This window comes from Poecile atricapillus, chromosome 2 (genome assembly GCF_030490865.1).
Source record: "Poecile atricapillus isolate bPoeAtr1 chromosome 2, bPoeAtr1.hap1, whole genome shotgun sequence".
NCBI classification, from domain to species: domain Eukaryota; kingdom Metazoa; phylum Chordata; class Aves; order Passeriformes; family Paridae; genus Poecile; species Poecile atricapillus.
Window position 1 is genome coordinate 80779328 of NC_081250.1, and position 27097 is coordinate 80806424.

General features: G+C 43.7%; 1 protein-coding gene across 3 annotated transcripts; it reads left to right on the forward strand.

The window, feature by feature from the left end:
• Positions 1 to 13828: 13828 nt before the first annotated feature.
• Positions 13829 to 22285, forward strand: SNRNP48 (small nuclear ribonucleoprotein U11/U12 subunit 48). Of its 3 annotated transcripts, XM_058831680.1 has the most exons (10): positions 13829 to 13995; positions 14070 to 14183; positions 14295 to 14355; positions 15089 to 15163; positions 17538 to 17726; positions 19039 to 19160; positions 19592 to 19704; positions 20910 to 21071; positions 21632 to 21714; positions 22002 to 22285. In XM_058831680.1, the coding sequence occupies exons 1-10, from the start codon at positions 13957 to 13959 to the stop codon at positions 22193 to 22195; spliced, it is 1152 nt and encodes a 383-aa protein (XP_058687663.1). In that variant the 5' UTR covers positions 13829 to 13956; the 3' UTR covers positions 22196 to 22285. The 3 variants fall into 3 exon arrangements, with proteins under 3 accessions (XP_058687663.1, XP_058687665.1, XP_058687664.1); XM_058831682.1 differs by lacking the exon at positions 21632 to 21714 and having other exon boundaries at positions 13877 to 13995; XM_058831681.1 differs by lacking the exon at positions 17538 to 17726 and having other exon boundaries at positions 13877 to 13995.
• Positions 22286 to 27097: the final 4812 nt, after the last annotated feature.

Here is a 27097-nt window from a genome sequence, read left to right on the forward strand (position 1 = left end):
TAAATGCAAGGGGAACTTTGGCACCAGCTGAAACATGCAGTTGGCACAGGACTTCTGTGCTGTGCTGCTGTAAAGCTTTCCAAGTAGTGCAAGTGCTGAGACCATGACAAGGTCTGTGCTGTTTCATCTCCCTTGTGTGGCATTTCAAGCAGACATCAATTAGAAATCAATAGCATGCTTTTAAAAGAAAACCATGGGTGTTGTAGTCTGCAACTTCAGGATCTCGTCCAGAGAAGCAGCAGGATTCTGGGTACCAGCATGGAACACCAATGAGCCGGGCTCCCGGTTCATGAAACCATTTATTCAGCGTGGGAACAAACTCAGGTCCAGAACAGAGAGCCCCGAATAGAGGCTGAGCAGGGGTTTTTGAGAGACAGAACTCCACCGAGGGTCTCCACCCTTGAGGGTGGAGTTCAGGGTTAGGGACCACTAGAAATAACAAGGGAGAACCCCCCCAGGGACTCAAACCCTATGAGAACCCCTGGGCCATCCTTCACAAGGGGTTTGGGGTGGAACAATGTAACTCTTTGTCTCTTCTGAGGCACGTTGCCACATCTGCTCCTTTTTTTTTTTTTTTTCTTTTCTTTTTTTTCCAAATTGTAAGTAGGAGCTTAAAATGTTTCCAAAACATACACCATAGAATCTCACCTCCTCCACAGAGCACCCACTTTGCTTTGTGGGACACCAAAAACTCAAAACCAAAACACAGTAAGCAAACAGAAAAAACAAAATTAAAAACAAACACTTAAATCTTGGACCACAGCTGGGCAAATTAAACAGTGATGGTACATAATGTTTTTTTAGTTCAGTGTCTTCCAGTTTAGGATTCTCTTTTAGGAAGGGTGCAGCTCTTAGATCTCCTCTCACGAGGGGCAGAGTTCTTCCATCTCCAGCTTCCGCTCTGGTTCTGAGGGTGTGGGTGTCCTCACTTTTAGATGTTCTTGGTGAAACACTTGCTTTGGGAGATCAGGTTACAGTTTCGATTTCCCCAAGGGTGTGTTGCCCATGATGGAAGAGGCACAGCCCCCAGGGGTGGAGCAGGCGAACAAAGGGGTGGGACCGAAGCAGGAGTTACTGGGGGAAGGGAAGGTTCGGGGCAGAAAAGAAGGAGCAAGGCAGGAAACAAGGGATCCCAGACCGCGTGGCCGGCGCCATCTTGGGAAGCGGGGGGTGTCCAAGACGAACTTTCCCGGACCGGGAACGGGGAATATGGAAAGACAGGGGGTGAAGGAGGACACGGAACGGCGGGCAGACGGCAGCAGACCCACATCACTCTGGATGTTCTCTGTTCCTTGCTTGCCTTCAGGAAAACAGGGGATGGGACGGCAGAAAGACACCAGGGTGACCGGGAGACAGCAGTAGCCCTGAGCCATCTTGGCTTTTTTCACCCTTTGTCCTGCCCTTAGGAACAGAGGAAAGGGGAAGGTACAGGGAGGTATACACAAAAAAAAATTAGGAACTTCACAGAAGACAAAAAACAGTCCACTGGAAGAGCCTAATCGTCCATAATAATCCATAATGTTAATATCATCCATAATATGTCTCGTTGGGTGATGTTAGATGTTTGTCCCAGCGTCTGGTCTCGCGGCTCCCCCACCTCCGTAAGCCCTTTTTCCCCCATGCCCGAAGCACTCTCAACCCAGCCTTCCTGCCAGGTACTCTCGAGTCCTCCTCTCTAGGGCAGGGGTCTCACCGGCTCTCAAGCTATCAGCCAGGGACTTACGGGGTGTCCGTGGAGCCGGTCCTGCTGTTCTCCTGGTGCTCCACTGGATGCCACACATTCTCTCACCATATGTTGCAGTGCGCAACTTCAGGATCTCGTCCAGAGAAGCAGCAGAATCCTGGGGACTGTTAAGAATAATTAGAAGATTGTTAGCCATGTTACAGTTACTGTTTGTAAACCCCTTACCTTGTACCCCTGTCCCAAGTTGCTGTACCCCATGTTTCTTGTTCCTCATTCACCCAGGCCCTGCCCCCACTGCTCCTAGACTCCCACAAGGAAACATTGTACCCCTGCCCCAGGTTGCTGTACCTTGTTCAGCTGGGCCCTGAGGAGGAGGATGACATAGTAACTTTTATGTAAACGAGAGAAACCAGAGACTCGTGGGATGCACACAGACTGATAAAAAACACCGAGACAACAATCCACACAAAAAGGAAGGAATAAAAACAGTACCATCGAACGAGGAAGACCCATAGGAGTCCCCTGACTTCCCTCCAGAGGCCGACATAACCGCGAGGGCACTTGACTAGGATGACATCCTAGACTACGAGGCCAAGAAAATGAGTCTTCCTGGGGATTCTGGTGAGGAAGGAAGGCCCAGTTCTGTCCTAGTGACAAAGCTGCACAGATTTTCCTCTTTTGCAGTGTGCAGTGGGAACAGTGGTGGTGTGCCCAACCCCTTGGGCCCCCATCCTAGAGCTGTACTGTTCAATAAAGGCCTTTTTAAAATGGAGCTGGTCTCCTGGCCCATTCATAACAGGACCAGCATGGAACACCAATAAGCTGGGCTCCCAGTTCATGAAACCATTTATTCAGCATGGGAACAAACTCAGGTCCAGAACAGAGAGCCCCGAACAGAGGCTGAGCAGGGTTTTTTGAGAGACAGAACTCCACCGAGGGTCTCCACCCTTGAGGGTGGAGTTCAGGGTTAGGGACCACTAGAAACACAAGGGAGAACTCCCCAGGGACTCAAACCCAATGAGAATCCCAGGGCCATCCTTCACAGGGGGTTTGGGGTGGCACAATGTAACTCTTTGTCTCCCCTGAGGCACATTGCCACACATGGGCTCTTCTGTGCTTCCTGGCAAAGAACACAAGGAGGCCAGTGCTGGAAGGGTCTCCATGTTTGTGGCAAGCAGGCCACTGGCACAGCTAAGCAAAAGCAGGTGCCAAGTCACCTGCCAGAAATTGCCACTTTCCACAGTTATGGCCACATTTTAGTTTAGCCGGTTTCCTTCTCAGCAGTATTTGTGACAAAAGGTATGGAAGAGGCTTTTGTTCTTCATAGGGATTATGTTTAATCACAACGGGTGTTAATGAAATGAAAAATTAAATAAATAAATAATTATGCCCACCAGAGCATTAACAGCCAAGGAGGAAAAGGCAAGGGATGAACCTTGTCTCCAAGCAGGTGGCAGGTACTGGCTTGTGGGAAAGCTCACAGCAAGGAAAGGGCAGAGAAGAGAGCAGGCAAAGAATCAAGAGTTTCAGTGCAGAAACTATGAAGGGCTTAAAGAGAAAAATCCATGAATGCTTCAAAACACACGTGTTAAAACTTGAGTGTGCAAGACGGCATTGGATTTACTTCTGGTTGTTTAACAGTGAACTCCCAGCTCCATCAAGTGAGAACACCATGCTTTATCTTTAAAGTTGAGAATGATACCAGCCTGATTAAACTGATCTAAATCTGATGAATGCATGAGAAATCACAGAGAGATACAGAGAGAAGAATCAATAAAGCATTAATAGATGCTAGAGTTGCTGCCTGTAAATCAATTTGGAAATGTCTGGTGCACTGCAGTTCATAAAATACATCACAGGTTGTAATTGTGAACTGGACTAAGTTACAAAGGAATAAACATCCAGGAGCTAAGGAGTTGCAGCAGGCTCTTAGTGGTACACAGATGAAGGAATAAATCAGCTACAGAAACCAGCAGAGGAAGCAATGCTGTCTGAACATTCTTGGAGTTCTCTGGCTATCATCAGCACCTGTACTGCTCCACACTGGCACTTTGGGATGAGCTGGAGGGCAACTAAATTAGAACATGAACAGCAAAAGATAAAAATTAAACTCTTGTCAGTGATCTGGTAAAGGGAATTTTGTAAAATATGCCTATGGCATAAAGGATACTTCAATAAATTGATTTTTATGTTCTAGAGAAGTTCACCTCATGTCCCTATAGATAACAAAGCTGGTTCAACTGAATTGAGGCTACAGATTTTAAATGTGGCATTTTCGCTGAAGTCTAAGGTAGAAGAAAGTAAAAGCAACAGTGACCAAAATGAATGAAATTCAAGTGTCTTTGTGCTTCATCTTCATCAAATCTCTCTCATTTTTACAGAGTGACTGTAATAGATTGGCATTTAAGAAACAAACAAAACAGCTAAGGAAGTTAAGGCTGCTGGAGGCTGATGGGAGTTTTTTCTCCTGGCCAATAGCTGGCCATTTCTGAGAACTGACAGTGGTTTTGACCACTGAAAAGTGAGATCAACCTGTGAACACCACCCTTTAAAACCTAAGCCCAGGAGTTTTTCTCTCTCTTCAGTTTCTGGTTTTGAAAGGTAACAGAACTCCAGCTGGCTCCTGTCCCCTCCCCAGGCCATGCGGCCTGGGTTGGGGGCTGGGCTGGGTCTGCCACGGTCCCTGGGCAGGAGATGGAGCCTGCGGGGCTTCTCCTGGCCCCAGGTTGGGCTGGGCTCTGCTGCAGCCTCCTGGGAAGCCTCTGGGGTGGCCGAAGCTTTTCCCGGGGGGTCTCTGGCTCTAAGCGCTGCTGAGCTGAAACCCAGCACCATGAATACCTGCTGCGGCTTGAGCCAGATTTTAACCCTTTCACCTCCCAGATGAGACTTGCAGATTAATCCTTTTTCCAGAGAGAGGGGAAGAGAGAGAGAGTGTTCAACATGTAAGGGGACAACATAAACTACCAAAGACAGAGAAGAAAGGAATTAAGCTTCAGATGGGGAAAGAATAAGGAGATGCACTAATAAGCTGAAATATTCTTTTGTTAAAGCTATGGAGATGGACAATAATGTTCTGAAAAAAATTCCTTTAATTCATGACAGAGTATTTTGGGGGGAATGGAGTATGGATCTAAGCAAGTGGTGAAGTAGTTGTGCTCTTATGAGATGCTGGAACAGAAAAGAGAAGTGAGAGTTGTTGAAGATTTGTGGCCCTTAAGAGACAAAGAGAAAACTTCTGTTTCCAGAAATGATCACAGAGACAGATGAAGAGAACTTTTGCCTTTGAATAACTCATCCTTAAAATGGCACCCCTTGAACCATGGCCCACGAGCACACCTCAGAGTGGTGTGAAATGGGAGGAAAGGACTGATGGAAGTTTTCCGGGTGGCTGGCATCAGAGAAATAGAAAGCCATGAGAAAATGGTTTTCTTGTGAAAAACTCCATAGAGTGAAAAAAGAGAACTTCTTTTTCTCTACAAAGACTGATGAAAAGACTAGAGCAAAGTTGAGACTGTTTTAACCACCATGTTTTATCTCTATGTTGTCAGTTAAACAAGGGAATGGTTCGGTGGTGGGGGAAAAGGGTTTTTCTGGAGGTTTTATTCTGGTTTCTTATTCTTGTAGTTTTGTTAATAAACTTTCTTTATTCCTTTTAAGCCTGTTTTGCCCTCTGCCTAATCCATATCTCACAGCAAGAAATGAGTAAGTTTTCTAGTGTTTTTTTAGCTAATGCTTTAAAACCACCACATTGACACTGATGCTATCAGCCTGGGTATCGCAACTCTTTCCCTGGAGAAAATGAAGCTGACATGCAGAATTCAAGGACAAGGAAAAGAGGTGGCAACTGCCAGAGCTGCTCTGAGATGAGTACAGTCAATCTTAGCACCAGGGTGGGACCTAGGTGGGATCCCCCACCTTCCTGTTCAACGTCCCCTGCTCCTGCAGTCCAAGGGGTGAGTCTTAATGAAGCAGTTGCAGTTTAAACTGCCCTAGGGATCTGTACAGCATATGTCCTGGGAGAGTCATTCCCTGCAGGATAGACTGTGGTCTGCCAGGTGCTGGCTGCTTACTCCATACCCTTCACAAAGATGCAGAGATCTTGTTGTAACTTTGCCAAAAATGCTGGGGTGGAACTGATACCATAAGTTTTAGCTTTCATATTTTTCAGATTCTATAATGTCTTAGTGTGTGACTCTGAACTTCATATAAAGTGTTAGCTGTTGATGCTTCAACAGGGATTCCAGGAATATTTCCAGGTCTCAAAGAGACACGAGCAGTTCATGGTTGCTGTAACTTTGCTCAGCCCCTTAGCTTTCACTTCCTGTCTATGGCAGTGTTCTAATATTGCTTCTAATCTCTCCCCCCTTTTCTCGGGGTCACTCCACGGCTCGGCCATCCTGCCGTATCCTACCGCTCCTTGTGGCTCCTCCTCTTGGGCAGCCTCTGGGTCTGCCCCTTGGAGTGCCCCTGGCTCTGCCTGATGGGCAGGCATATCTGGTTGCATGCTGGGCAAATACCCCTGTGTCCTCCTCCTGGGCGGACACACCTTCATCAGCCTTTTTTGACACCACCTTTGGGTGGTCAAAATCGTCAGAGGGCGAGGTTGGTTCCCTCCCTTGCTCTGGCTCCTCTGACCTGCATGGAGAATGTGGGGGGCTGTTCTAAAGGCATGGTTTTAGAAACAGCGTGGACTTTTTCTAGCATTTTCTTCACACACACACCCCCGCGCCCCCCCCCCCCCCCCCCCCGCGATTCGCTCGGAATATAAATATAACCCATCATGTCTCTCCATGCAATTTTTTAACCTCCAACAATATAACAAACTGCTCACTCTGCTTTCTGAAATTATCATGAAAAACTCCTGGTGTTCAGCCTCTCCTCGCATTCTTCCCTCCTCCCCCTTTTCCTCTGAAGGGATGGGTGCAGGAAGGACCACGCCACTGGGGAATTGTTGTGGTTTTAAACTAGTAACAAAAATTACTTATTTTTTTTTGTTGTGAGATATGGATTAAAATAAGAGCAAAACAGGCTTAAAACTTAAAAGGAATAAAGACAGTTTATTAACAGACTATTAGAATAAGAATACTAAAATAAACTTTCAGAAAACCCTTTTACTTCTTACTACTTGATTATTTTTTTGTACACATAACAACATAGAGAAAAAAAAATAGTTTTACAATCTTGGTGGTCAAAAACAGTCTCAATTTTTTAGAGTCTTTTCATCAGTCCCTGTAGAGAAACAGAAGTTTCTTCCTGCCAATCCATGGAGTTTTTAGAGTCCACTCCTCCCATCTCACACTATTCTGAGGTGTGCAATGGGTCAAATTGAATCTAGGGATGTTATTTTTAAGGATAAGTGATTCAAAGGTAGAAATCTTCTTCAGTTGTTTCTGTGAGCCTTCCTGGAAAACAGCCATCTCTGCGGCTCCTTTAAGGCTTTAAAATCTTCACTTCACTCGCAAGTTCCAGCAACTCACAGTATTACAACCACCCTTCTTTTCTTTAAAGTCCACACTTTGAATACTCTATTCCTCCCATACTCTAGTCATGAATTAAAGGAGTTTTTAAACTACTGTCCATCTCCATACCTGTAACAGAAAGACTTTTCAGCAACAAGCATCTTCTGTTTTCTCTCTTTCTTATTTAAACTTAACTCTTTTCTTCACTGTTTTTGGTAGTTTTATAATGTCTTACATGTTAATTGTCTCTCTTTCTCTGTCTTTTCTAAGGAAAAGGAGTAATCTGTTGTTTATTTAGGTAGTAAAAGAATTAAAAGTTTTAAGAAAGCTGCAAAAGTTCATAGTGTCAAAATTTCAGTCTAGCAGCAGACCTTGAAAACTAAAACTAAGCTGCCAAGCTCTGCTTTTCTCTCCTTCCCCCCCCCCCCCCCTCCCTGCGGCCTTGTCCCGGGCCTGGGAGGGGGGGGAAAGCCAAGACAGAGCTTGTTACCTCTCAAAAGCCGGAAACCAAAGAGAACGAGAGAGCTCTGAGTGTACTTCTTAAGGGGGTGTTTACAAGTTTAATTGACTTTTTAATGGTCAGATCTGCTGTCAATTCTTGGAAATGACTGATAATTGGTCAGGAAGAAAAACTCCCATCAGTCACCAGTAGCTTCAACTTCCCCTTTTTTTCACTCGGTCTTAAAGGTGAAGCTACCCCATGACAGGAATTTCTGGGTTTCCTGCGCTTTCAGAAAGGGCAGTTCATCCACCCACATTCCCAGGGTTCCTAACTCTTTAAACCTCATATTTACCTCCTCCCATATCCTGGTTTCAATTGATTCCTCCTTAGAGATACTCAATCCCATTATCTAGACTGGACACAACTTACCAGACCGGTTGGCTATCTTAAGATTACTGACCAGCAGAATCCGATGTTCTGTGAGTCCCGGGCCCTTGGAACTCTGGAATTTGATAGCAGATGTTTTTCTCCAGACAGATTTGTTTCAGGAACTGGCTACTCTGATCCAGGCAGGTGTTGATGGAGGCTTTTGTGAGCTCTTTCTGACACTCACAGGGCACCATTCCTCACACGGGGCACCATTTGTAACTTTTCTAAAAAATTGGTTTTTGTTTCTTTTTTCTCTTTCTGATTCTGCTGCACTTCTGTACTTTTTTTTCACTCCCGGATTTCTCAGTCTCGTCTGAGCTGAGCTCCTTTGGGATACTCTTTCATGGGAAGTCCCGCTTATCACAGTCCTCTGGGTCAGGACAAAAACTCTAAAGCTTATTAGGATCTTGTTTCTCATGTTTATTCGGATGTTATCACAAAACTTGGCAGGTCTCTCCAGACTATGTGCACAAGTTCAATTCACTGCAATCTGATTAATTTTCTTCTGATGGTACAGAATGGCTTTGTGGCTCACTTTGTGGCTAACTTTGGCTTTGAAAGCACAAAATGGCCCCTAACTATGCAGTTCTTTTATCTTTATATTTATTCTTATCCAATTAACAATAGACACATATATTATTTTTCTTCATGACCCAATGATCCAACACCTGTGTGCTGCACTGCGGCACTTTCTATCCAATCACTATTACCCAAAAACCTTTAGAAGAAGAACATGAAGAAGAAAGAAGGAAAAGAAACATTCTAAATCTTCCATCTTGCCTTCTGCTTTCTACACTAACTTAAACTATAAACTAACTTTTTCACAGTGTGACTTAAGAAAACTCTCTAATCTACACACTCACACTTTTAGCTTTTTCTATCTAACTTTAACAGTTGTTTTCAAGTATCACCATGAAAACATGCTCATGAATTTCACGTTGTATGAAATTCAGTGTTTTTTCTGAATCTTAGAGTTAAGCATCAGAAACAAGTGCACACTCTGTGTCTCAGACTCCAATAGTTGCTAAAAAGGTTTTTATTGTATAAAAGCATCAGTCTCAAAGGCAAAGAGTTTAGAAAGTTACAGTCCTTACTAAAGCTTTGGCATAAAGTCCTGAGTTCTGAGCAGCAGCTCTCTGGTATAAGGTCCCGATGTTCAGGGCAGCAGCTTCTCAGCATGGAGTTCTGTTGTCCTGGGCCGCAAAAGCAGTTGGTGATGATGATGGAGCTGCTGTCCTTCTTCTTTGGATGTTTCTCTCCTATCCCCAATACAGGGGATTAAATTCATAAATCATCCAATCAGCTAAAAACACACTTCTAAAAAAATACTTTCTACATTAATCTGAACTTAATTCTAACATGCGAAAGCAGTGTTCTTTTTACCTAAACCTTATGTATAGGTTATTATCTGTTTACATGAATAATTCTCTCTGTTCTTATCCAAGAATGCAAACTATATTTTCATCATGTCTAGAGCTAAGTTGAATCTGTGAAGGGTATTGTTCTCATTTAGGGCAAATTAGGGAAGAAAACTCCAAATGGGGATTTCCTCAGGGAAATGCCCCTCCTTACCAACTGGTCCGGGAAAGAGGAAAAAAAAAAAAACTTCTTTGGAGAGAAGTGGAAAAAGCTGTTTATTTAACAGAAATTTGAATAATATTAAATAATAAAACTTCTTGCTGTTCGATGGGATGGGAAGTCTAGGAAGAAAAGTCCTTTTCATGTGGTGTAGCTCGGCTTGCTCAGGTTCCTTATCAGTCTCTCTGGCGCTGGAAAGTGCCGAGGCCCAGGCCCCGGTGGGCCACAGGCGTGAGCTCCCGGGGTTTGGCTGGGTGTTCAGTTCAGAGCAGGCTTGCACAGATCCAAGAAAAGGAGAAAACAAAGGTCCAGGGAACTCCTCTGCCTCAGCTAGCTAAAACTAACTAAAAGCCAGAGAGAAGCTCTGTCCCGCTGTCTGTCCGTGCTGCAGACACCACAGTCCAGGAGCGAGATGTGTGGGAGTGATGTTTAACACAAACTGCGCGCTTCTTCTTCTCCTCCCTCTCTTGCTCTCAGAGCCAGTCTTAAAGGTGCAGAACTTAATATATAACATAAACCAGACAATTGGGGATACCAGTATCATAAAGTCACCCCAGGACAGGTATTATCACTGAACTTTAAACAGGGTAATAAGGCTTTTCACTAGCTAACACAGACTCTTAGGGCACTTAAGCTATATTTTTACCTACTTAAAACTAAAATTTATACTTTTACTCTATATCTATGGTTTAATATATTTTAATTATTTTCTCTCTCTGAGGAGCTCAGAGAGGCTTTTATTTTGGATTCAAACAGTTAGCAAATTCTTTTCACAGCTTAGTTAGACAAAACAATCCTTTTCCAGCCCAAGAACCAAGGACACAGTTGCAGCTTCAGGCCCAAAAGTATAAACAACAGCAAACTGAGGACAACAAACTGGGAGGATTGAACTTCATAACCTGAAGCTGTAATTGGACCACTAACCCCAATATGTAAATAGACCAAAACTTGTAAGACTGTGAAAACTCATGACTGGTCGCCCATCTTGGGTTCACCTTGGGTGTAGCCATGGCCAGGCTCTTGTACTGCCCAAGGTGTATCCTTTAAAGGCCTTTTAATAAATACCTACTTTATCCCTGTAACTCTGTCCAGCATCTGTTCCAGGTATCCTCTTAAGGCATCAGAATCAGCAAAAATCTCTCACAGTTGGAGGTCAAAAGCTGTCTTTTCCATCTCCCAGGCCTGCATGGGCTATCTGAGGCCATAGGTCAGGCTGCTTCCATTTTGGCTTTTGGGTAGTCCCAAGAGGTTTCTATTTGTTCTACAGCTTGTTTTGCCTTGCTCCATGGCCCTTTTCCCACCCAGAAATGTGCATGTTGAATGTGGTAAGGATAGAGAAAACCGTTGCAAAGCTTATTTTATTTCTCTTTATCCAGAGCATGCTTTAAAAACTAATAAATCAAGTTTTCACTTTTTCTCCCTTGTTTCCAGTGGTAACACAATTTACCAATAACGCAATTTAACAAAATAAAACTGTAAGTAGTGCTTTGAATCTAGGGAATAGAAGGAGTGCTAAATATGAAAAATGTCTTTAATGTTAGAGAAAAATTCAGTATACTTCTAAATAAGTATTTGGCTGCAGAAAGTCTGCAACATTTTTTTAGTAGTGGAGGAAAAAACTAAGACAAGCCATGGGATACTCCTTCCTGAGTCAGCTGTGTGGGGAAGGGGTTTGCTGCTCAGGATGAGCCTCCCACTCCTCTTGCACACCCATTAGAAAGATTTGGACCTTAAGAGCAGTGTAATTTCAGTGTGGTTTCAACCTGGCACTGTTGGAGGTACCAAATGACTTTGTTGGGTTGGGATCATTCTACATAGATTAAGCTTTGTGCCCCAGGGTATGGTCCTAAACCTGGTGGTTCCTGATGGGCCAACAGCTGGAGTATCTAGCAGTATAAATCCATCTGGAGGAAGACACAAGGTGGTACATTTAAAGAGTTCTCCAGAAGTGCTGTATGGTCTTTTATGTTGGCTTCATGTGTACACCAATTCCCTGTTGTACCTTCTGCTTGTCCCACAGGTTAGGACGGTTCTGCTGCACTGTCCTAAGGTTATTTGGGCTGATTTCCAGAGACCTTCTCAACAGATAAACATTGTCCAAAAATAGCATCTACAGAAGCACCACAGTACTTGGCATGAATTGCAGCTCTTCAAAGGTGCTGGACCATACTCAACTACACCTGTTGCAGGATGCTGCAGCCAGGCAGCATTCCCTCCTGGGGAAATGCAGCTGTGGAGTTTACTCTCTCCTTCTCAGAAGGAGACTGAGTGTGTTAAATTTACATTATTAACCACAATGTTTGATGACAAAGTCATGACACTGCTGGACAGCAGCAGCACAGTGCTGGATGCAGGAGAAGAGGGTGTGCCACAGACTGGAGACAACAGCTGGGAAAGAGCTTTAGCTGAAAGAGTCTGACAATCCCTCTCTTTGTTTGATGGGAAGCCTATCTAAGTGTGATTTCGCCTGGAAGGAAAAGTGGTGCTATAAACTTTTGTAAACTGATGATCTTTTTGTCCCATCCAGTCAGTTTTCTCCTGGAAAGCCTGTAATCATGTGATTTTTCCATGGTAACAGGAACCAGGGTTATTGAGAGGAAAAGAAATGCCTAAGATAATTTTGAATCATTCAAAATGTTGTTGTTTAGCAGAACAAAACATCTATCCTAGTTCTTACCCATTTAATTTATAAGTAAACAAAATCAAATTTTTGTTTAATCTTTAATCTTAAAAAAATTCTGTTTGGATACTTTGTTGAACTTGACTTTCATAACTTTGAAGAATTTTTTTTTCCAGTGGAGATGGTCAAAGCAGTTTTGCAGAGCTTTTCTTAAAACTCTTTTGATAAAAAGTGCTAATGCTACTGAGTGTATTTCAGTACAGCATAGATGAAAACGCAAGGGTAGCTGGGAATTCTTCCCAACAAGTATTCTATATCATGTGATGTCAAAGATCCCCAGGCAAATGTACCTAGAGACACCAAATCTCTCAAAAAGCTAAAATCCCAGCTAAGTCTCAAATCCACTGTGCAGGAAAGGGCTGTAATCTGCTATAGAAAAGCAGATGTACAAAAGCCATTCTGGCAGCTGCATCTGTCATGCTGCCTCTCCCCCACCCTGCCTTGATAGACCCATCGTCTATCAAGAAAGTCGTGAGCTTTTCAGAGACGACAGAAATAGGCAAGCACAAATCTCACTCATATGAAATCTCTCCCTTAGGATAGTCCTTCTTTCCTCATCCTGCCTTAGAGTCTAATTGAGCCCTATTGCTCCCTCAGCCCCCCAGGGAAATGCTCTCAAAATTAAGGCCAGGACCTCTGGGGTATCCCTGTACAACCATGTACAGCTCCCTCCATATATAAGAGCTCTGTGCTCTACGAGGGGACAAACCCATCGTGGTTCTGCACCCCTATCGAGGTTCTGCTCCTTAGGGATCCTCTCACGGATCCTGCGGCAGAAGCCTGCTGGAGGGACTGCTATCATCTCGCACCGCATTCCTCGTGCTGCAAAAGGGAATCGTGCCTTAGCGTCTCGATGGCGACGGGGCGGCTGATGCTCCTTCTGCCCCGCCACGATTAGGGGGAGCGCTTTGGACGCTCTAGGCGCCCAGGCAGGCACACCCTGCACCCAGGAGAGCAACCCACGGTGAGCCTGGCGAGCATTCACACCAATGTGCAGGGAAAGCCCGCTGTCCCTCGGGGCAGGGCGCGGCCCGGCCCGGGCACGGCGGGCATGTTCTCGCGGCCTCCCGCCGGCAGGCGGCGCCCGCGCCGCTCAGGCACCCCGGCATTTCCGTTCGCGCCGGGCAGTCAAGTGAGGGTGATCCGCACAAGACTGCCTTATAGAGCCTTACCGAAACTTCACCTTATTTACCCATTTCAGCAAACAAGGGCATCAGCATTCATAGGTTCCAAATTACATAACTTCTGCGTTAATTACTATTCAACCCCCATTTGCTGGCTGTGTCTCTAGCTTCTCATGTTAATCAGCCCGCGGGCGCAGTCCTTCCCTCCATTTGAGCCTGGAGTCAGTTCCGGACGCGATCGACCACTGCCGGTATTACCATTCTGCTCAGCCCAGCTGACTTCGCTCCTGGTGGCTCTCGTCTGGACAGCACATCCAATTTGTGATTGTCTTCCCTATTCCTTGAAATTCTAATCAAGCATCCGATGGTCACAATGCAACTGATTACTTGTAACTGTCCAGCTACCTGCTACTCATCTGAAAAAACAAAAGCCAAAGCTTGACTCAGACCCTCAGCATACCCGTCAGGGCTCGCAGCCGCCCTCTCTGAGGCGGGAGCGCTCTCAGCGAACGTGGCGGCGGCCCCACCCCTCCGCAGTGACGGGGACGTCCAGCGCAGCTATGGCGGCGCCCAGCGCCGTGTGGCTCGGCGGGGACCCGGTGAGGCGGCGGGACCTGCGCGGGGTAAGGCAGTGGGGCCAATCCGATCCGATCTGATCCGTGTCCTCTCGCAGGTGGAGTGGGTGCTGTGCCCCTACGACGTCCATCACCGTGTTCCCCGCGCGTCCCTGGAGAGGCACGCGGCGTCCTGCCGGCTCCGCAGGATGGGATACTCCGCCAAGGAGGAGGTGGGAGCGCGGCTCGGGAAGCGGGGCGCGGGACTGGCGCTGCTGCTCCGGGCGCGCCGGCTGGCGCCGCTTGACGGCCCCGGGCCTTGACCGAGCCCTTTGGTCCCGCAGGCCGAGATGTATGACTCCAGCTTTTTCTACGAAAACCTGAAGGTTCCTACTGTCACCATGGGTGAGCGGCAGCGGGGGCTCCGCCTGACGGGGCGGCACATGGGCTGGGACTGAGGAAAGACCCCCGGGGAGGTGTAGAGGGTGAGGGGCTGGGGGGACATCCTGGGTGGCGGTGGGGGCAGACCTGTGAGACTAAGTAGTCCGGGTCCTCACGGTACCACAAACCCACTGCCTTAGCAGCTGTAAACTTCCCAAGACCTCCTAAAAATCTTGAGTGTTAGTTTTCTTAAATTGTAATTTGCAATTTGCCTTAATTTACCGTTTTTATGCTTCTGTCACTGTGTAATGCTACTCTGTAGGTCACATATGTTTTCATCTTAAAATCCAAGGAGGATCCGTTTTTTTTATCTTAGGAGTTTCTTCCTATGTTCTCAGTCCCCAGTCTTGCATCAAATGCAGAAAGTGTATTAAAATGTATGCTTAGAAGGTGGGGAAACTATAGAATTTGGAGATAAAGCTATGGTACAGAGAGCAATATACATACATTTCTTTTTTCATATCTTTGTAACACAGAAATATATATTTTTTGCCTTAATTTTCTCCCCTCATTTCAAATATATAATAGATGAAAATTGCATTTTAAGTTTGAATGTCCCCTTGTACATGAATGAAACCATGATGTTCTGTACCATACTGTAAGTCTCATAATAGAGGTTAGTGAATAAAGACTAATTCAACCAGGTACCTGAGAACTTGATGTAAAAGTTGTATGATTTTATTTTCTTTGCCTGCAGATAAAGATCTACAGTTTCATATTGTTAAGCAGGCTAGAGCCCAAAGTGCAAAGGAAGGTGCAGGCTACAGCGAAGGTAAGGAGCAAGCAAATAGTGTCGTGACTTCACTAGCCTCCTGTGGACAGCTGCTCTTGTCTCCCTCCTTCCTTCATTCCACTGAGAACTGCTGTGAGAAATTTAATTTCATTTATTTTTAATATTCCTTCCCCTGCATATGTTGGAGCATGATTACTTTCCATACTTGGGGCAACTAGATGAGAGACTCTGAGTCTGTTGTGCTTAAACCTCTATATCTTCAGGACTGAAAAAACCAAACAACATGTGTGTTACTATGTTGGACTGTTTCAAGACTGAACTAAGAAGTTGTGTAAGAACTATGCTGGCATATTTGCAAATGTGATGTTGTCCTTTGTCACTGCTTCAAGCTCACTAATTCCTTTACGTTTCATTTTTTGGTGGGTTTTGTAACCAGCCAGGGGACCAGGCTAGGATGGAGTCTTTGAGAGTTCAGACTTAGACAGAGTAGAAAAATAGACCTCCCTGTGGAATCTGTAGAGCTTTAGTGTATGTAATTTAGAGAAATTACTACAACACATGAAAGAACATTTGCTCTCTGTAGACTTTTTGTTAAACATATATGAACAGAAGTGACACTGAAAGTTTCTGACATTTAAATACAGCAGCACTTGCTCAGACAGTTTTTTATGTTTTCTTTGTTTCTCTGGCATAGCAAATAGAGGCTTCATGGAGAATTGCTTGGAAAGGAGATTTCCTGGGATGAGCATGGTGTTTTGAGCATGTCAGGTGCATTTCCTCTGAAGGGAAACATTAATTTGACACAAGCACATCCAAGTAGAGAAGCAGCAGATAAACCCTTTGTGGAGGGATTCATTGCAAAGGTGCACCAGTGAGCCACTAGAAGTCAGTGTTCACTGCCCAGATTTCCCTACAAGCTTACATTTCTCTGAGGATAACACTAAAACTGGATCGGTGGTTTTCACTGTGGCAACTTGGCCTGTTTTAAGATTTACTGACTTACTTGTTCAATTTAGTGTTTGGCAACAGAAATAATGAAAATTAATTTTTCATTGTAAATTTCCTTTTGACTCACTGTCTCAAAGGAAGTGATATTCTTTGTTTTCTTTTTTTTTCCAATTCTAGCCATATTTAGAACATTAGCATAGCTACATTGTTGAAAAGGAAAACTAATCATTTAGTTCATTTACAAGAATTACACAACCCACAAGTTGTGTAATTCTTGTAAAATCACAAGCATTTTTTATGCTGTAGGAACAGTGCATTTTAAAGAAAAACTTCTAGGTTTTGTGTTTAAATCCATTTATTCATGTTAGAGCGGTTCTGGCTTAGGTTCCAAGTACAGTAATTAAGTAAGTAACAGTAAGTAAGGATGAAATCTTGTACTTTAGGTTTGTTTATAGTTATTGTGGTTTCTCTTCCTCTTCTTTGGTGTCTTTAGTGATAGTAGGATGTGAAAGACTTCTCAGCTTCCATTAAGAGCTGAATAATCTGGAGAAGCTCTAGGTTTGCTGTTGAGGAGGGTGTTGCATACACCCTTTTTATGTGTTGGCTCTTCTGTCTGCCTGAACATGTGTGGGATTGTGCTGAGGGGAGCAGGATTATGGAGGTGAGATCAATGGTTGCTGGAAAATTGAAAGTTTTTGACTGAAATGTTTTTTTTGCTGGCAATGTCCTAGAGTATTGCATCTTGTATCTTTGGGGAAGTCTCTTAACTGCTGTTGCAATAGATTGAGAATGGACTGATTTGTTTGGAGGCATATGTGTTAACTGGGGAATGGGAAAAAGGAGTGTGCAGGCAGTGCATATGTTTCCATAACTTTAAGTCAGTTATCTGAGCTGATCTGGAGCATTTTGAAAGTGCCTTTGTAGTCCTTTTATCTATAAATTCTTGTGTCAGTCTATTATAAAACCTCTTTAGAGATGGTGACAGTGTGAGTGAGACTGATTTACACAGTGCTGGGTTATCCAGTCTCCTAGAAGCTTTCATTCTTGTTGGCAGAAACAAGTATTTTGCAGCTAGTACTTTACCTGACATTTTGGGAGAAAAATAAATCCACAAGTTAGAGTTGCAGCCTTTCCTGATTTAGTTTGTAAGCCAAGAGCTGAAACTCATGGGAAATTAGAGAGTGTAATTTTGATCTAATCCAGTACAATTCCTTCATGGCACATGAAAACTCTATCTGTGTAAGCAGTAAGGAAGGTTATACAGCCTGCGTGGAGCTTGGGAGGGATCTTTGAGCAGTTTTTATCTTTTCAAATTAAGAAGGTTGAAACTTCTTACAGATGCATAGGGGAAAGATGAAAACAGCCTGGAAGTTTATTTACTGCATTGTTTGTTTGTTGAGGTGCTTCATATTTTCCTGCATAATTATGCTACTTTACAAGTAACAGCTCTCTGTCCAACCTCCAGGATCTTATTCATTACTGCCTGTAGAAGTTCCTCAAAACCACAAGCATTTCATCTGTGACCTGACCCAAGCTGACCGTCTTGCTCTTTACGATTACGTTGTTGAGGAAACAAAGAAACAGAGGTCTAGATCCCAGATAATGGAAAATGATAGTGATCTCTTCGTGGATTTAGCAGCAAAAATCACCCAAGGTTTGAAGAATGATCGATCTGTTGTTGAATTTATGGCTCAGAACTTTCAGTTTGTCCAGTTACATGAGTTTTGTTGAAAGCCGAACAGAATTGGTTATGCTATTTGCAGGAGCTCAGGACCTCTGAACAACAAACTAATATGATTACACAGAAGCTGTTTATTATTTACATTATGCACTTATTTATAGATTCTAAAACTACTGCACACACTGATCACACATTTCTTGATTGGTGCCTTTATTTTGTCCATGCATTCAGCATGCACTTCTCAAGATGTGATTGGTCACAGTCTAAGTGTTTGACGGCTTCCTGTTATCTGGTTCTTGTTTTGCTGTTTTGCTGTTTTTCAGCTTTTTCATTCTTATTTTAGAGCAATTTATGTTTCAGCAATCTCGACAAGAGGGTCTGATAAGAAATTCTACAGACGGTTTGGCTGGAGCACATTATGGTCTAAATTGTTCAGACACATTGCTACCCTTTTTTTTTCTTTTTTCTTTTTTTTTTCTTTTTTTTGTGGAGAGCATACTGTTCTTAAAAGCCGCAGCAAAGACCTGGCATCACAAATGCTATTTTGGTGTCCTTTTATGATGTTTTTCTTCTGGGAAAGCTTCAGTGCTCTGCTCACACATATTGTGTGTATCTCAGTGGATGGATCTTCTGTCTTTGCTACAGCTGACTCCAGGTTTCCTAATGTTGCCAATGTGCTGTGCAGCTTGGAACAGTTATTTGCTGTAAGACATGATGAGATTAAAGATCGCTTAAAAGCTGAACAGGAGAGGTTTGCAGTAATCTAAGTGGAGCTCTTGAGCAACATACTTTGGTGTTAGTCTGGGACCTCTCATCCCTTTTGATTGATGCCAGTTTATAACTACCAAGTGCAGCAAAAGCATCTATGTCACCCTGCAGACCATGCTGTGCTTAGGAGGTGTGACAGTGCTTGTCATCTACACAGGTAAATTTTTTACAGAATCTGGCTTTCTCATTTTGTCTTACTGTAATACTGACTTTGAAAACGTGACCCATATTTAGAAGGTGTTTTACCAAATCACAAGCCTGTATATTGGTTTGGATCACGGTTTGGAGACTGAGATCACATAACAGTGTTTGCTTGGTGGCTTTTAACTTGTGTGTAAACAGCCAGCAAGAAGATTGGAGAGGAAGCTTGAGATAAATTCACCATAGTTACTAAATACAGGAGGAACTTGAGATTGAACATGATTATTTTATATTCCTGAACGTATGAAGCCTGCATACCTGCGGGTGGAAATGTCCTTCCAATGACTGTTTGTTTTACTCCCCATTTTTTTGCTAGATGATAGTCAGAAAGGTCCGAAGTCCCATCTTGAAATTTTGGCTGAAATGCGAGATTACAAAAGGCGGCGGCAGTCATACAGAGCTAAGAATGTTCATATAACAAAGAAGTCCTACACTGAGGTGAGATTAAAAAAAAAAGGCTTTTTTGCACAAAAGTGCTTATTATATGTCAGCATAAACAAGTATATACTCTCAAAGACAAATAACATTTGTCTTTCTCTGCTTCTTGTATCCTGCTTTATTATTGTTGCAAACTGTAGAGGAAGGTTTTTGGTTTGTTGCAGCAAGTTACAAATAACGAGCATTTCTAACTGCTAACTTCTGAATGTGAAAATGCCAGCAAAATATAGCTCACTATCATAAAATGGTTCTATTTAAATTCATGTTGAAACATTTTCCTGCAAATAAGACTTTCCATTCAGACATCTGATATACAGGGTTTGGGGGAGATTTTTGTGGGGTTTGGGTTTTTTTGAGATGTTTACAGTTTGTCTCGTGCTAGTTCAGGCACTACCATGACATGTCTGTTTTCAACATACCTTAATATCCAGGTGATTCGGGATGTGATTGGTGTGCATATGGAAGAACTCGGCAATCAGTGGCAAGAGAACAGGTTGCATAATGCAGAGATATGTGAAGGAGAGAAGTTGAAGTCCTCAGGAAGGTATGCCACAGCTGACAGCTTCTTCAGTCTTGTAGCAGACTGTAATTTGATCTTACCACCTTCTTCTAATAGTACATACCAACCTTATCTGACTCATATACACGGTTTATTTTACACTAATTCTGTTAAGTCATGTTTGAGAAGCTCTGCCTGCATGAAGGATGGAGAAAAATCAATAAGGATCTTTCTTTCAGAGGTAAGTAACAAGTGATTGAGCTGAACAGGGAGTTTCTGGTGGAGCTGGGGGATGCATAGTGCTCCCTCTGGACCCAGAAATGTATATACATTGTAGTTGGGTGCAGAAGGACACTTGGAAATACAAATACACAAGTTCTTGCCCTTCCCTACCACATGACATGATATATTACACCTCAGAGTAAAGGTTTCCATAACATAATAAATATGGGGAAGCTTTACAGTTCTTATCCCTGCAAATCCTGCTCTGCTAATTGGGAGTGTGTTTTAGCTGTACATATTTCTGCTGTGTCAAGCAACACTGCACACCCTTCCAAACGTTTGTCACTGAAGTAACATGTAGTCATGAGCTAGTGATTACCTATCTGTGCCTCTTCAGCAGGTCTTTGAGAGGACAATGTATTTGAAACACACTAGAAAGTGACACTTTGTTCCCAGCATTAAATTGAAGATGAATGGGTGGCAGAGCACTTGAAGAGTCTGCCTCTCCCTCTTCTAGGGAGGTCCTGGAGTTTCCCTGTCTAGAGACATTCAAAACCCACTGGACACGTTCCTGTGTAACCTGCTGTAGGTGACCCTGCCTTGGCAAGGGCAGTGGTGTAGAAGATCTCCAGAGGTCCCTTCCAACCCTGACAATTTTATGATTCTGTCAGATTAGGAGTTAGGTACTCCGGCTGTAGTTTGCAGCTTAAAGCAGGTGGTTATGAAGCGTTAAAGATTTAAAGCAAAACAGAGCAAGTCTGTTCTACTGCCTCCTGTTTCACAAGCAGAGGTGTTAAGACTGAGGAGCAGTGTTTATAGGAAATAATTGGATTAAATAGTGTGCTGTGATATGCGCATGAAATTTGAGCCTCTTTTTGGAGGTATCGTATTTCTTAGAGAGGCTTAATGAAAGACATATTGTCTGTCTTACATCAACAGTAAGTCATTATATTACAAAACTAGTACTGGAAAAAGTGTCTGTGAAATTATTTTTATTGATTCAAATCACTTAAGTTTATTTTCATAAGGGAAGACAGGCGGTCAGCTTCAGTGGACTCACGGCAGTCTGGGGGAAGCAGTAGGGATACGGAGTGCACGAGACACAGGAGAGACACCAGCAGGAGTCCAAGTAAACGAAGAAGGAGTCGTGAGAGAGGCAAAGACAGAGATTCTTGGAGAAAAAGAGAGAGGTGAGCAGAAACAATGACAGCTGACTCCTGCTTCTGAATCAGGCAGCTGTAGCCATTTGCTATGAGAATTTAGTGCAGATGTTGAGGATATCTAGTCCAGTTAAAAAGCTTCGTGCAGTATGACAAGCCAATGGCATGAGGCTTCTAATACTAAACAAAACATTCTGTGAGATAATAAACTGTGATCTAGACTTCAGAATTTACTGTCACAACTGAAAGGTGATAGTTTCTGCAACACCCTATAGGACTGCAACAGTACTGAAACAGGTTATTGATTTTTGTCCTTGTTAAATGGTTTAAATGGTTAAATGGACAGTATGTTTCTTATCCACAACTAAATGCCTGTCATATCTAATGCTGGTTTCTGCTCTAGTTTGCTCTAGACCTTAATAAATAGTATTATTTGTTTCACGAATATGCATACACTAGCTATTCCGTATTAGATGCCTCAAAACAATGCTGTTGCTCTTCTGTACTTCTGGACACACAGTTTAGCAAAAAAAACCAAATCTAGGCCACACCTTCTAGTACCATCAACAAGGACATATTTGCATCTGCAGGACCACAGGTGTGTGGGACCTGTGTTTGAGCAGACATGAGGACTCTTGGGCAGAAGAAATGCTGCCTTGCCCTTCATGTTTGGGTAAATGCATTACATAACTGCGTGGATAGCAGTGGCGGCTTGTCTCAAAGCTGGCTTTGTTACACTGTGATGCCATTCATCCTAAACTAATTGCCACTTTGGCACTGCATGGCAATGCTTGATTAAAGCAGCATGGAAAATAAACTGTCTAAAAGTAGTTTACTTTCTTTCCTTAGAGGACATGACTACATTTAATGAAAGCTTTCCATTTTCCAAGTTGTTTATTCTCTTTGGACTATGTCACTCTGAGCCTAACAGCCCACATAATGGTTGTGTTTCTGTTTCAGGGATGAAGACAAATATCACAACCATAAAAGAAGAAAGTAGAAACAATAACCTGATTATTTTGTTCATCAGCTGTTCAAAACATAACTTCCACAAGAACTATTATTACTGTTGTTTTGCTCAAGACAGTAAAGTTGCCCACATAATATTGGTGTTGCTTAACACCTGTGCTGCTTTGGAGACAAAAAAGTGCTAAGGTTTGTGAGGATGGAAGCAGTATATTTTAGAAAATGTGTAAATCTGTAACATTTATACATCTGCTAATAAATTATATTGATATCATGTATTTGAGTTTAGTCTGACAAGGCTGAAGAATAAAATCTTTGAGCAGTTGTACTTACTGGCCCACTGGATATATAAGATACATAAAGATATAAGAGCAAAATCCCTGGAATCCAGATCAGTTTCAAACAGGGAAGGCATGAAGAGAGCTCCCCCTCCTACCTAACACTCATCTCTAGGTGACATTGCCTAGCTTACAGCATGTACCAGAGCACATATTTCAGAGTTCTCCAACAGGATAAAATATCTTCAACTGCAGCTGATGTTAAATAGACAATAACACATGTTAGTGCTCCCAAGCTCATGCTCAAAGAAAATTCAGATCACTATAATCTGGCAAAGATGGTGAGAATGTAGCTCTCAAACTCTCCACTGGGGGGAGGGCACCAAGGACACTTGGAATATTGCTGAGTACCATACTCAAACACCAGGCACATTTCCTTCCAGCAATAACTAGGAAGACTTCCTATCCTGTGGACTAACACACAGATATTTGTGATAGAGGTTGATAAAACAGACTTAAAACCTGTAGACAGATATTAAGGATGTGCAGTTCTGTTAATTCCTCACACAATCTACTTCAGCTGTTACGGCGGTGGGTGGGGAGACAAAATCCACAATTCAAGATCCAGAGCTCATCAGACAAAACAGCCTCGTTTATTGTTCAGAGCTCACTTATATACTCAATTCAAAACTCCTGGGCTCACACAGTTCATTGGCTGGGATCTCTCTCTGCCCAGATCTCTGGCCAGTAATGTGTTTCCTACTAATCTTGAACAGGGATGGCTGAGGGTCCTGAGAGCCCCAGATGGCTGTATCTTATCTGTATCTGTCCCCTGTAACTTACCTGGGGACTTGTTCAGGCATAAACTAGGCTGGCTGAATTGGATTTGTGTTATAGTCAGATTTACCTTGTCCAGCCCAGGCCAGCTGTACTGTAACAATATTGTGACAATTCGCCCAGTTTGGTTAAATTTAAAATATGTAAAATGCTGTTATCCTACCTGCAGTGGCCCATTGCAGACAGGGTCACAGAAGACAGCATGGATTTAATTTGAATGAGGTGTTCCACTTAGTTTGACAAACAGTTCCCCTCAGTCAGCAATGTATGTCATGTAGTGACTGGAATTTGTAGCATTCATTCCCAGGAGCTGGCAGGCAAGGTCGCAATCCTTCAGGTTTGGTAAGTGATAAGTGATTTGTCATGTCAAGTTTTGCAGGGCACTTTGCAAGGCTGTACTGTTAGCAAAACATCATTCAATTTGTTCTTGTGTCACAGGTATAATAATTTGTGAAGGATCCTTTGCATTCAACTGTAAACTCCTGTGACAACATTTGATAATTAATTCTGCAATTAGCTCCAATACTGTGGGTGCAGTCTTTTTTGGTTGATGAGGTAAAAACACCCACTCTATGATGTGTAGAGGATCAGGCCAATGAGTGCTCCACTGCCCTATAATACCAGTAGGGTGAAGATTTACAATGAGAACAAATACAGTGATAGACACCTCTGGGCATATCCAGTGGACTTGTCTGTTTCAGAGAGCTTGCTCTACTGTTTTGAGAGTGGCTTTTGCCTCTAGGGTTAATTTTCTGGGGAAAGTTAACTCTGGAGCACCTTTTAGGAAGTCAAATAAAGGTGCTAATTTTGAGTGGGTCAGTCCTAAATAAGGTCTGACTCAGTTGATGGCGTTGAAAACTGAATTGTGTGTGGCTGTATAGTCTGCTTCATTGAGCCCCGAATATTTCCAGGGTGCTTGCTGCTGCACCTTCTCTGGTGGTACCTGCAGCACAAATGTTTTTAACACTTGCTGAAAGCTTGTCTGAATCTCTGAGAGCTCTTTTTTCTTTGGGTTGTGGTGGATTGGCATTTAAGAAAAAAAAAAGTGAGGAACACCCACAGAAGTGAGGGCTCTGAGAGAGGCTGCTGGGAGTTTCTTCTCTGCTTGAGACCTGGCCAGTAGCCAGTCATTTCTGAGAATTGACAGTATTGTAGACCATTGAAAAGTAAGATTACCTTTGTGAATACCACCTTTTAAACCTACGCCTGAGAGCTTCTGTCTGTCTTTGTTTCTGTCTTTGAAAGGCAACAGAACTCCGGCTGGCCCCCATTCCCTCCCACCCCATACGGCCCAGCAGGGGATGGAGCCTGCGGGCATGCCCTCCCTGGCCCCAGGCCAGGGCCACACTCGGCTGCAGTCCTCCCGGGAAACCTTCTGGGTTTTATTCCAGCAGGCTGACTGAAGCCTTTCCTGGGGGCACAGCAGCCCTAGGCTGTACTGGGCCATGGCTGCTGACATCTCACCGATATGCCCCTGCCATGACCCGCAAAGATGGCTCCAGGCTGAAAAGCAGCTGAAAACCGTTCACTGCCTTCCCTGTGGCTGCCAAGCTGAAATCCGACACCATAAAATACCTGTCGCAGTTTGAGCCAGATTTTAACCCTTTCACTACCCAGATGAGACCTGCAGATTTAATCCCTTTCCAGAGAGAGGAAAGCGAGAGTGATCGACATGTAAAGAGACAATATAAATCATCAAAGTCAGTAAAAGGAGTCTAGCCTCAGATGGAAAGAGAGTGAGGAGATAATAATAAACTGAAATATTCCTTTGGTAAGGCCATGGAGATGGACAATAATGTTCTGAAAAACTCTTTTAATTCATGAAAGAGTATTCGGGGGGAATGAAGTATTTCAAAGTGTACATCTGAGCAGAGGTACCCACTGATGAAGCTGAGCAGATGGTGGAGTAGTTGTGATCTCATGAGATGCTGGAACAGAGAGAGAGACGTGAGTTGATGAAGACCCTTGGCCCCCAGGGAGAAAAAAGAGAAAACCTCTGTTCCCACAGATGCTCACAGAGACAGATGAAGAAAACCTTTGCCTTTGAATAACTCATCCTTAAAATAATACCACTTGAGTTCATGGCCCATGAACACATCTCAGAATGGTGTGAAAATGGGAGGAGGGCATAATGGCAGAGTTTTTCCGGGTGGCTGCCAATCATGGGAAAGAAAAGCCATGAGAAAACTGTTATCTTGTGAAGAACTCTCCATGGAATCACAAACGACAACTCCTTTCTCTACAAAGACTGATGAAAAGACTATTGTATAGTTGGTACCGCTTTAGCGGTTTTGTCTCTATGTTGTCAGCTGGACAAGGGAAAAATTGGGTGGTGAGGAGGAAGTGTTTCTGGAGGTTTTATTCTGGTTTCTTATTCTTGTAGTTCTGTTAATAAACTTTCCTTATTGCTTTTAAGTTTTAAGCCTATTTTTCCCCTCTCCTAATGCATATCTCACAGCAAGAGATGAGATTTTTAGCTAGTGCTTTAAAACCACCACATTATTTGGTGCGTTGGCCGGGAAACACAAATTGGCAAATCTAAACTACTACAGGTTGCAATCAGAATGTCATCCATGCAATGATAACAGCATGCCCCAGGAAATTGCTCTCTCACTGATGAGAGTTCCTGTGCAATGTACCACTGGCAAATTGTGGGACTGTTTTTCATACCATGGGGAAGTACTCTCCATTGATAACGTTGCACTGGTGCCGTGTTATTAATGGAAGGCACTGTAAAAGTAAACTTTAGGGTATCATCTGGGTGCAGTGGAATAGTGAAAAAAATCTTTCAAGTCCACTATCAGAATGTCCCAGGAGGTAGGTATCATTGTAGGAGATGGCATACCATCTTGCAATGTGCCCATGCTCTTCATTACAGAATTGATTTTTCTTATGTCATGAAGTGTGGAGGAAGCCCATTCTTCTGACAGGCTCCCACCCTGAAGATCTGTCCCCTAAGATAAGACAAAAGCTGTGGACCCCTTCCTGCTTCGGGACCCCATGTTATCTCCCTGTTAATTATTGATCATCTTTTCCCACTCTCAGACCATTGGTCCCCTTCCCAATTCTTCCCTTCTCTATAAAAAACCCCAGTTTTTGCCCTGTTCAGTGGAAGATCATCACTGGCCCCCCTTCGCTGAATCCTGCAATAAAGAACTCCCGCAGAACGCTACACGGCCTCCCGTCTCTCATCTTCGTGTGGCTGGGGAAACCCATGAACAGAGCTGGCTGGGCCAATCTGAGCTGATCACTGCAAGAGCAGAAATCACTTCTAAAAGAGCTGATCACCTGAAGCCTCTGCCCATGCTCCTAAGGGTTACCCCTGGCTGGAAACTGCCTGGAACCCCCCGGACAGTGGCTCCTTCCTGGGACACCTATCTGGGATTTGCTGTTGGCAGAGCTGGGGGTCAAAGAGACCCCCAGACCCAGCCGCAACAATGAAGAAATCTCTATTTACCAGATTTCTTTTTTATGACAAATACTGGGGCGTTCCAAGGGCTCATAGATGGCTCTATGTGTCTTTGAGCTAGCTGTTCTTGTACTAATGATTTTAGGGCATTGTAGCTTCTCCTTTTCAAGGGACCATTGTGGTACCCACACAGGCTGACTTGTTAGCCATTTCAGGGCTGGTGTGGGATAGCTATGCCCAACAATACACTGGCCCCCATCAAAAATCTGTTCCCACTCTGACTCCCCATGCAGACAGAACATCCCTCCCCCACAGGTTCAGTGATGCTGCAGTAATGTGAGGTCAAACTGTAGCTATGGGGCCTTCTGGATCTTTGATCAACACAGGATTGCTATTCAAGCAGCTCTGTGTCATCCCCCCGAGGCCAGCAACAGCAGATCCTGCAGGTGTGGTAGGCCATGATTAAGGCCATGTGTTGGCAGAGACAAGAGCGATGTCTGCCCCTATGTCAATCATACCACTGACCTTTATCTGTGAGGGCCTTGCTTGAGGCATCGTAACAGTAC